The sequence below is a fragment of the Sinohyriopsis cumingii genome, unplaced genomic scaffold, assembly GCF_028554795.1.
Source record: "Sinohyriopsis cumingii isolate HCF-2022 unplaced genomic scaffold, ASM2855479v2 utg000198l, whole genome shotgun sequence".
NCBI classification, from domain to species: Eukaryota; Metazoa; Mollusca; class Bivalvia; order Unionida; family Unionidae; genus Sinohyriopsis; species Sinohyriopsis cumingii.
Window position 1 is genome coordinate 728768 of NW_028315875.1, and position 12034 is coordinate 740801.

The 12034-nt window shown below is 34.3% G+C and overlaps 1 protein-coding gene and 1 long non-coding RNA gene across 17 annotated transcripts in view; one reads left to right on the forward strand and one right to left on the reverse strand.

Moving 5' to 3' along the window:
* The window catches only part of LOC149774557 (uncharacterized), a 164827-nt gene that overhangs the window by 34097 nt on the left and 118696 nt on the right, over positions 1-12034 (forward strand). For all 8 annotated transcript variants that reach the window (XM_089945067.1, XM_089945069.1, XM_089945066.1 and 5 more), the window contains one exon: positions 2001-2058. In XM_089945067.1, the coding sequence (XP_089801193.1) occupies positions 2001-2058 (58 nt within the window). The remainder of the gene's footprint in view (positions 1-2000; positions 2059-12034) is intronic.
* Positions 1-12034, reverse strand: part of LOC149774558 (uncharacterized) — a 69516-nt gene that overhangs the window by 30679 nt on the left and 26803 nt on the right. The window lies entirely within an intron of this gene.

The following is a 12034-nucleotide window of genomic DNA, read 5'->3' on the forward strand; positions in this document are numbered from 1 at the left end:
ATAGATGAGATGAGTATTGATGCTGGAAATGAGCATAGATGAGATGAGTATTGATGCTGGAAATGAGCATAGATGAGATGAGTATTGATGCTGGAAATGAGCATAGATGAGATGAGTATTGATGCTGGAAATGAGCATAGATGAGATGAGTATTGATGCTAGAAATGAGCATAGATGAGTGTTGATACTGGAAATATAATGCAATATTACAGCACAGAATAGTATTTGACTAGCATAAGTACAGCATGTACTGCACTTTCAGTGCATGCTGCAATTCTGTAAAGGTTATACCAAGGTAAAAGTGACAGCAAACTGATATGAAAATGGTATTTATCTGCATCATACAGCTCAAGTCCCAAGACAATAATAATTTTGTTATCTGTGTCGCAGAGCTAGATTCCCAAGATAATAACACTGTTTATTATCTGTCTTACATCTAGAGTTCCAAGACAATGACACTGTTTATTATCTGTCTTAGAGCTAGATTCCCAAGATAATAACACTGTTTATTAGCTGTCTTACATCTAGAGTTCCAAGACAATAGCACTGTTTATTATCTGTCTTAGAGCTAGAGTTCCAAGACAATTACACAGTTTATTATCTGTCTTAGAGCTAGAGTTCTAAGACAATAACACTGTTTATTATCTGTCTTAGAGCTAGAGTTCCAAGACAATAACACTGTTTCTTATCTATATCTTAAACCTAGAGTCCAAAGACCGTATTACTGTTTCTTATCTATATCTTAAACCTAGAGTCCAAAGACCATATTACTGTTTCTTATCTATATCTTAAACCTAGAGTCCAAAGACCATATTACTGTTTCTTATCTATATCTTAAACCTAGAGTCCAAAGACCATATTACTGTTTCTTATCTATATCTTAAACCTAGAGTCCAAAGACCATATTACTGTTTCTTATCTATATCTTAAACCTAGAGTCAAAAGACCATATTACTGTTTCTTATCTATATCTTAAACCTAGAGGCCAAAGACCATATTACTGTTTCATATCTATATCTTAAACCCGGAGTCCAAAGATCATATTACTGTTTCTTATCTATGTCTTAAACCTAGAGTCAAAAGACCATATTACTGTTTCTTATCTATAAGATAGCCATCAACAAACAAGTAATCATTAAGTAAACACTATTTATCGAGTGGACAAACTTTTACCAAAACCATGTAAAAATTACCAAGTAATTTCTTTACTCTTTCAAGTAGAACAAGAAAAACATGTAATTCATGCTTGAAAATTAGTAATTTAGTTTGTTATGGTGTCCAGTAATTTATTTTAGTGAATCTGGTAGTACCCAGTAAAAGTATGTAATACCAAGTAAAAGTGAGTAATGAGTAACAATTAGTAATGAGGTAGTAAAGCTTTACATAAAGCAAGTAAAAAGAAACTACAAATTAATTTTTCTAGTGTGACCTTTAAGACTGGTTTGATTATATGTGCATGACATCATAACATCATGACAAAGTTCATGTATTTACTCGTCAAATGTTCAAATTTCTTTTATTTTTCCATCTGAAGAATCTCTTTCAATAAGGAAAAATTTGCACATTTTGTAGAAAGCCAGCTTGAAAATTTTAAGATAGGATTTATTGCAAGAGAAGAAGAGCACATTTTCTTTATTCAGACAAGTTTGCATGAATTTCTTCACATTTTTTGCATGGATCTAAAGAATATGGAATAAAATATTGGACACATTGCTTTCAAATGTGCATTACAGGATACGTCAGAGATAAACAGATGCTGCTGTTTTTAATACTGTAAGAAAATCAGCACAAAGTCTATATGGTATTTTGATGGGCCCAGGAAAGACACGAGGGGTGTTGCAAATTCTTGTGTTTTTCCTAACAAAGTTTTGTTAAATATACTATTTCTTACATAAAGAGTGACATTGCAAGTTTTAAATATTTTGGTAAGATTATTTCTATTTATTTAAAGACATTAAATATGAATAAGACTTTCGTAATTTGTATTTATTTATTTTCAGACAAAGCAGGGACGTGCATCTCTCTTAAGGAACTTTGATCCTCTCACACAAGATCAAGGTAAGGGAGATAATTATGTTAATAATAATAGCTTACAATATTAAACATTTTGGACTTGAATATGTGGATCACTAATATGATTTTCCTGAACAATTGCTTTTGTTCTTTGGAGGGCTTGTGTGGCCACCTGTATATTTTCAAAGGGGTAGGAACAAAACTTAAGGATCAATAAGGGACAGTATCAGGCCAGTTATGAGGTATAAAAATCCTTAAGTGCCTCCCCTGTCCTGGCCACCCCCACTGTGTTAAATACTTGAACAACAACTGATCATATCCAGCCAGGGTATGTTTTTCCCATCACTTCATATTAATGTCACCTCAATAACCTTTCCTGTATTCAGTGAAAATTTGTGCATTCCGTTTGGTAGTTGCATAAAAGAGGTTGCACTGTAATTACTTTGTAAAACCATGATTCAACTTACGATAATAATTACAAAATTTGCATAAGATTTTATAAACTTAAGTGATCTTGTGAGACAAAATTTGTTAAAGTGACATGTTTTTCTGCCTAATACCGGTATGGACATAGTTTGGGAAACTGACATGTTTTTCTGCCTAATACCAGTATGGGCATAGTTTGGGAAACTGACATGTTTTTCTGCCTAATACCAGTATGGGCATAGTTTGGGAAACTGACATGTTTTTCTGTCTAATACCGGTATGGACATAGTTTGGGAAACTGACATGTTTTTCTGTCTAATACCGGTATGGACATAGTTTGGGAAACTGACATGTTTTTCTGTCTAATACCGGTATGGACATAGTTTGGGAAACTGACATGTTTTTCTGCCTAATACCGGTATGGATGTAGTTTAATTAATATATGAAGAATTATTTTGCAAAAGTAAAGCATTGCTGGTATAATTATTTTTATATTTTACAATAATAACTGAAAAATAGAACAATTCTCATGCCATCAAAGTATGTTTTGATTTTGATGGCTTTCAAATAGAATTTGTTGAGTTACATTTTTTTGGCAGTTAGTTTATTGAAACTAGTGCAATGTTTTCTTTTTGAATAACTATTTAAAAAAAGAATCAGGTAAAATATTGTAGAGAAAATTCTCCCAAAAATGAAAGGTTTGATATCCTTACTCTGAATTTGTAGCCTACCAGCATCTTTTTAGTGTTTCCATTTTGATTTTGTTTGTGGCATGACATGTCTTGCTTGTTGTTCTTAGCTCAGTAGCTTATATTTTTTTGGCAAGTTTACTCTTTTGGTTTTCAGTTGTTCCTTCATATGTATAAAAACACTTCCTTTCATGTTAAGATATATGAGAGATTTTTCTTAGGTTATTCAGAATGGGGTTTGGGATCATCACTTTTAGAAGAAGAAATGTGATCAGTTGGAATACAATTTTCATGATCTTATTTCTTAAGGTGAAAATTCACGCATAACTCTGAAGTATTTTACATTGGTTGGGGTTCACTTTTTGAACTGAGAGGACCCTTAATAAAATCTGTAACTTAACATACATTGTAGTCATGTCAGATTTATGCCATATTATCTTTGTACAGTGTCATATACTTATAATCTAAATCTTACTTTATCTTTCCTTTTTCTTACCCATTTAATCCTACATGCTTGATCCAGTATTTCATATGGATGTTTAATAAGTATTTCTGGATTGCACTCCCAGACTGGAACTTGTTTGATGTGTTCACTGATGTTCACATCAGACTTGTTCTCTTCACTGGTACTAAACATTTTTGTGGTGTACTGATGTTAGTCTCTCGTTAGGTTTTCTTCCCATCTTAATTTCCAAACATGCTTCATATAATTTTTTTGTGGTATGGGACTGTCATTTATCAAAGCTCTGAATTTAGAGGTATTAATGCCAGATGGGTTTGTAGATCTTCAGTTATATTTATGGACTGATGCTTCTAAACTCCCACACAATTGTGTATGGTCTGCCAAAGGCCACACTTGCTTTAGCAATCTTGGCATTGGTTTCATCTTCTTACCATCACAGAATTGCCAAACCATCACAGTGAATTTCTTTGAACCAGATTTTGCCATGATCTTCCAAAGGCCCCCTTGGCTGTAAAAGGCTTTTGTTAGGTCAGTGATTGTCATGTTCAGGTTGGAAGTTTTTTCCTGGAATTTCTCCTAAAGTTTACAATCTGTAAATGCCATGTCTGTGGTCCCATGTCCTGTCATGAAGCCACACTGACTCACAGGTAGGACCTCTTCATCAATGTGCCACGTAAGGTGATTCAGGAGAATTCTGTTGAAGATTTTGCTGGCTGTTGACAGCAAGGAGATATCCTGATGATTTTTGGAGGATTGTACGAGTGGATGATCAATGCATCTTTGTACATTGTGACAATAACGCTGTTGTTGGAGATGAACAATGGGGACCATGTTATGTACTGAAGTGTGTTATAACCAACCAGATCAGTTAGCTGAAGAGAATGGTGCATTACCCACCAAAATAACAAAACAAATTAGAGGGATAAAAGTATGGACAATACTATGGACTCATTGACTATCAACTTGTGCCGGTATAAACTACAAGTATTTAAAATAGTTATTACATATTAAATATTTCTTTTTTGTCACATGGTATGTATAGTTTTCCTATAGTATGTGCAGTTTCATATTTTTTATATTACCATATGTTAAAATGTCACTTTATGTGATTCTGATCGGTCCAAATAAGACCATGAAATGATTGTGCAGTATTCTCGTTACTGATTGCCTGCGATCATGGGAAACTTTCTAACCCTGCCTTTTGGAATTTTTTATTTTCCATGAACATTTTTCTAATCAACTGATGAAAGAAGTTGGGAAAAAATGGTATTGTCTAATTCAAAATATCTAATGTACCCCCACATGCATTTTGTTATGTCATGTAAAACATATCATAACATCAGAAATGGCTACAGCCACAAGACAAAAAAAAATAACAAGAAGTAAAACTATGGGTATTGCTTGTATGGATTAGGGGTTGAGGGAGGTGGTATATCTGTAGCATGGAATCTGCCATATATACAAGCATGGTTTAAATGTTAACTTACAAAAGTAAATAAACTCACCTCTGTTCACAGAAGAATGTGGACATGAATGAGTCTCCAAGATGACACAAGTTTGTCCAAGCACTGCATATTTACACAGAAAATATGTGATGCAGTTCTGAGTCAAAATGAAATTTATTTGCATATTCTTTAGTCTACTGTTCCAAATTAAACACTGCAAATATCTGGTCACAAATACATTGCATCAGTAAATATGGGAATTTCTGCATCCAATAAATCTTTTTTTCACATGAATATTGCACTATCAATGTAATGTTTAGTTGTGAAAGTGACACTTTAAGGCTATGTAAACATGGATTGTCAACTGTACAGGTAGTGCATCCAACAATGTGACATCACACACATTGGACATTCTGAGTTGAAAAATGATTTTGTCGGTGTAAAATGTTCTGTCTATTCAGAAAGACGCTTGTTCTTTGATTCATAGTTTGTGAGAAAAGTATAGTCTACTTTTAAAATTCAATACTAGTTCAACTTTGGTTTGGATTATTTTTTACGCACAACAAATGAAAGGTGCATCATCTGTCAGAATGAACGAAATTATTCGTTCCTCTTTCAATCTAATTTCCATGGAAATAAAAACTATGTGATAAAGAGAATCTCAAATGGGTAGTGATTTACTATTAAATTTGTGAAACTTAATAAATTTAATATTAAATCATTACCTTCTTGAGATCCTCTCTGTATTTATATGAAATCATGAAATATGAAAACATAAACATGAATAGTTGAGTACATGTATTCACCAGTCAAATCTGTTTTTATCCATAATTGTAATTCTATCAAAAATGTGAATAAAGAAGCATATTTGTATAATAAAAAAAAACATTTGCTTGGTCTGTTTTAAATCCTGACATTTAATTTCTTGCAAATACTTTCACACAAACTTATGAAATGGGTGTTTTTTCTACAACATTCATTTTTGCTGGATAAATCCAAAGGGTCTGATTTCTGACCGATAATAAAATGCACAATTTAGAAATTGAGAGATTCTAAAATGAAACCAGTATTTCGGCTGAAAAGCACATTTACTTGGCTGAAAATTCGAATGGCTGATCAAACGTTTTGACCTCATAATGCTTTTGTCTTTAAAATTCAAAAGGTGTGTGTACACCATACATGTAAACTGTCAGAACCCATTTTGGAAGTAAACCATTTAAATGTGTGAGTTCATTAAAAAATGGTGAGTTATTCTCTTAAGAACAGATGAAAAATTTAAAAAAAAAACCAGTATTCATTGAAAAATTTGTTTTTTAAGCAAAAAGCAGGGAGAAGAATATTTGATTATATTAGCAAATCTCCACCCCTATAACATAAATGGTTTTGTTCCACTCAGTGTTGACACCAACAGGACAGCTTCCTGTGTATGTGTGAATGATTTAAAGCTGGAAAATAGAAAGGGTTACGATGAAATTACCTTTTTAAGATGAAAGCGGGTGTGGGGATTACATATGTGTGCCAATGACCAATATTGCTGACAGTTTGGTCCATAAACTTATTTCAGCAGGTATGTATGATGACTAATTGAGCAGACATTGATAATCTGTTGGATGCCCTTAAAACAGTAAGTAAATTTATTGACATAAATTTGGGTAACAAACTTTTTTAGACTACCATATTGTTTGCTTGACTTCTGAACACTAATCTCTGGATATAGCCCCCTCCCCCCAGCTTCAGATTTGAACAGTAAAAGCTTTAAGTTTTGTATCCCATTATCCATTGTAATGCCCATTTATTAACACTGTGACCTCTATTTATTTGAATTAATGCAGCAAGAATAATTATAAATAAGAAAGTGGTTATCTTAGCAGGAAATGCAGAAAGGTATTCACTGGTAAACTAACTGCATGACAGTGAATTACACCACATGGCCATGTGCTCACATTGGCAGCTTTCTCATTTTTTTGGTGGCATTTTTTTGTAAAAATTGTTGTCCCATAACTTGAACAAACTTTAGCAGTGTGAGTAACTTTGATGCTTAGCAATTATTGAAATTATTTTATTTATAAATTCCTGTCTGCACAGGACTGAATATCATCTGCCTTATTGCTCAACCATCCGTCTTGCAATTCTGAGTGTGCACTGAACTGTCTTCTTGATGATGAAGGCTGTCTTCCTTGATGATGAAAGCTGCCTACCTTGATGATGAAAGCAGCCTACCTTGATGTTGAAGGCTGCCTTCCTTGATATTGTTGAAGACTGCCTTCTTGGATGATAAAGTGCTGCCTTCCTTGATGATGAAGACTACCTTCCTTGATGTTGAAGTACTGTCTTCCTTGATGTTGTTGAAGACTGTCTTCTTGGATGATGAAGTGCTGCCTTCCTTGATGATGAAGTGCTGCCTTATTTGATGGTGAAGTACTGCCTTCCTAGATGTTTAAGTGCTGTCTTCCTTTATGATGAATTCTCTCATCCTTAATGATGAAGTGCTGCCTTCCTTGATGATGAAGTACTGCCTTCCTCGATGTTGAAGTACTGCCTTCCTTGATGTTGTTGAAAACTGTCTTCTTGGATGATGAAGCGCTGCCTTCCTTGATGATGAAGTGCTGCCTTCCTTGATGATGAAGTGCTGCTTTCCTTGATGATGAAGTGCTGCTTTCCTTGATGTTGAAGTACTGCCTTCCTTGATGTTGTTGAAGACTGTCTTCTTGGATGATGAAGTGCTGCCTTCCTTGATGATGAAGTGCTGCCTTACTTGATGGTCAAGTACTGCCTTCCTAGATGATTAAGTGCCGTCTTCCTTTATGATGAATTCTCTCTTCCTTAATGATGAAGTATTGCCTTCCTTGATGATGAACTACTGCCTTCCTTGGTGATGAACTACTGCCTTCCTTGATGATGAAGTGCTGCCTTCCTTGATGAGGAAGGGCTGCCTTCCTTGATGTTGCTGAAGTGCTGCCATCCTTGATGATGAAGAGCTGCTTTCCTTGATGATGGAGTGCTGCTTTCCATGATGATGATGTGCTGTCTTTCTTGATGTTGTTGAAGGCTGCCTTCCTTGATGATGATTGTTATTGTAATTGGGTTTAATGCCATTTTTCAGCACAAGATAGGCTATAAATGGCAGCCATTATTAATGGTGGAGGAAGAACCCGGGAAAGAACCACCGACCCACGAGAAGCTACCGGCAAGCTTTCTCAAATACCCACATTAGCCAAGCCAGAGACTCGAACACACACAGACAGAGGTGAGATGGTAGTGATCCGTAAAGTCACATCGATAATCCCAATGGATGGGATGTATTCCAGTCAAGGGAATTATTTTCTCTGTTTTTCATTAAAGTTAGATCCACAGTTACTCTTTTGTGTTCTGCTTCTTTCACTTTCTTGGCAAATGATTCATATTTGATACCATTTTAATCTTGAGATCACATTTTAGTGGAAAAAGAAATGAGGTTAAACATCTGATTACATACTGCTGAGCTTGATGGAAATTGCGTGAGAGCTGTCAAGATTAGGGGAAGCTACTCTGTCATAACATTGCCTATGCTAGTCTTGTTCCCTGTTTTATATGCTCCAAATAGCGGAGTGCAACACAGGGAGCATACAGAACAGGGAACCAGACCATACCTTTGCTCGAAGTATACACGATGCCATCCCTCATCCAAAGCACTGGATATTAAATAAATCCTTACTACATTATGCAAATCCTTTGCATCAAAAAAACGAATGGCAACAAAATGTGTGTGTTAGTTTTCTCCATTATGTGACCCTGACACACAAATGTGCATAAATGGAAATACTGGGTTCTCAGTTTTCATGTGATCCACTAAGACAAAAACAGATACATTTACCCTGTAATTCTCAGTTTTCATGTGATCCACTCAAGACAAAAATATGTACATTTACCCTGTGATTCTCAGATTCCATGTGGCTCCCTGGAGACAAAAATAGGTACATTTATTTTATGATTCTCATTTGTTAATGTGGTCCATTCAAGACAAAAAAGGTACATTTACCCTGTGATTCTCAGTTTTCATGTCCATGCAAGACAAAAATAGGTACATTTATCTTATGATTCTCATTTGTTGATGTGGTCCACTCAAGACAAAAATTGGTACATTTACCCTGTGATTCTCAGTTTACATGTGGTCTACTCAAGACCAAAATAGGTACATTTATTTTATGATTCTCATTTGTTGATATGGTTCATTCAAGACAAAAAAGGTACATTTACCCTGTGATTCTCAGTTTTCATGTTCTTATGTTACGTGTTTAGGCTCAAATAAACAGTAACACAAGAAAGTGAAAACAACAAGCTTTGAAAAATATTTAAAAAATTTATTTCCTTGGAAAAATACTGTAAAAATGAAAAAATATGAGAACTTGCAGTTTCCAGAATCAACTCCAAAAATAATATAAGAATAATCCACGAAATAAATTTTTTGAATTACTAATATTGAAATGATCTAATGATTCCAAGTTTGAGTCCTGATGAAGAATCCAAGATGGAAGGCGCTGACATATGCTGTAGCCTGTACTGTGTTGACATCTACAGTTCCTTGTAGAAACATAATAATTAATCCTCTGGTATTAAGATTTTCAAGAAAAGTCCTTGTTCAAGAGTTCTGGATGAATACAATAATATTTCCAGAGAAACGAATTAATCTTCTAGAGTCCAAATAATCTGAAGAAAAATTAACATATAACTCAAAAAACTCAAAACTTCAATAATGGTCACAACAGAAGAAAACAACTTGACATCAAGTGCTTAAAAGCCCAGACTCTCATTTCTCTCTTTTTAAACATCATTATTAATACTAATTATTTTGCAATTTTGGAAATGCCAAATTGCATAATAGAGGATCACATGATCATGTTTACATGTAAAAGTCACATAGCTCCTGTATGTCCTTGATAAGAACCAATCATTTCACTCCGAGAAAATGTTGTTTACTTGTCCCGCAATCAAAGCCAGGAACTAAGTCAAAAATAGAAACCATTGTATCTGTATTAGGTATCTAAGGAAAAACTCAGGTCAAACTGAATTTTCTGGAAAATATTAAATACCTAGTAAACAAAATTACATTACATTTACATGTAAAGAAAAAAAAAAGATTCCAAAACCCACAAACAATCAGATCAATCAAACACATATTAAATCAAATATAAATTAAATCCAATATATGTAACAATGTGGTCCACTCAAGACAAAAATCGGTACATTTTCCTTATGATTCTCATTTGTGATGTGGTCCACTCAAGAAAAAAAGGTACATTTACCCTGTGATTCTCAGTTTTCATGTGGTCCACATTAGACACAAATAGGTACATTTATCTTAAGATTCTCATTTGTGATGTGGTCCATTCAAGACAATAAAAGATACATTTACCCTGTTATTCTCAGTTTTCATGTGGTCCACTCAAGACAAAATAGGTATATATACCCTGTGATTCTGTTTTCATGTGGTCCACTCAAGACAAAAAAGGTACATTTACCCAGTGATTCTAAGTTTTCATGTGGTCCATGCAAGACAAAAATAGGTACATTTATCTTAAGATTCTTATTTGTGATGTGGTCCACTCAAGACAAAAATAGGTACATTTACCTTATGATTTTCATTTGTTGATGTGGTCCATTCAAGACAATGTGTATGAATTGGATTTTTAATGTAGCTTTAAGAATTTTTCAGTCATGTCATTATGATGTCTGCAGTGTGGCAGTTTGTAGTGATGTCTAGAACTGGGGCATCATGCCGCAAACATATAGCATGATGTCCCACCCAGCAATATTATCCTGACACCAGGCCAACCAGTCTTAACACTAACTTCTCTTAAAGCTGAGTGCCTAGCGAGGCAGCTGTTAGTACCATTTTTATAAGTCTTTGGTATGACTCGGCCAGGTTTTGACCCCGTGACCTCCTGCACCTGAGTCAACACTCTGACCATTAGGCCACCGGAATGGTCCATTCAAGACAAAAATAGGTACATTTACCTGATGATTCCCAGTTGTTGATGTGGTCCGCAAGACAGATATATGTAGATTTACCTTGTGATTTTCAGTTGTTGGTGTGATATACACAGCATGTGCTGATGTCATTTTCATTTGAATTAAGTGGAATTAAAAAAGGCCAAAGTTTGAATTTGTGTGTCCTTAGATATTTTACATGAACAGTTAAAGGATGCAAATTATGCTTTCTTGATTGAATTCCTTTAATAAATATGTATATGTCAAGGTTTGCTCTTGCTCAGATTATAATGGGGCTAGGTGGAATGGGGAAATTTATTTAAGTAGAATATGACATGCACTTTTAGTTGAATACATTTGATAATTTATCGTTTGTATGGTATAATCATACAGATGTAAACACAAATTCAGGTAAAACAGATATTTACTAAAGCTGTACCGATGTCACTTTTTGCCGATTATGCTGACACCGCATATAGCCTATTATTAAAATTGCTGATACCGATTATGAGACCGATTATTTCATTATTATTTGTTTTATAACAATGACTGGTTCAGAAACATAAACCTATTAGTGTAATGCAAGCAGGTGTATTGCTGTGTGAGTTATAACATGGATGTTTATGCAGTAAGTGAATTTGAACTTCTATACAAAAACAAACAGAAACCGGATAAGAAGTATATTGCTATTTATAGAAAACAACGATCACACAAACATAAAGCTGATAAAACTTATGGCTTGCCAATTTAAGATTTAAATGAATGAAAATGTAGCTAGTCTTCTAACTTACATTCAGTTATGCAGGTCGCCATTACTAGATTTCAATAAATGACTAAAAAATGCTAATAACGATATTCCAATAATATTTAAAATGAAAAATACACATGCTCTAAGACTAAAATTAGATGTCACTGTATGCTGGCTGCAGCTAATACTGAAAGCCTAGCAGAGGTAGGTTGTATTTAAGCAATAGTAACATTTCTTCCTTCTCGCCAAGTAATGATCCACGACGATCAGAAAAAATCTGGCC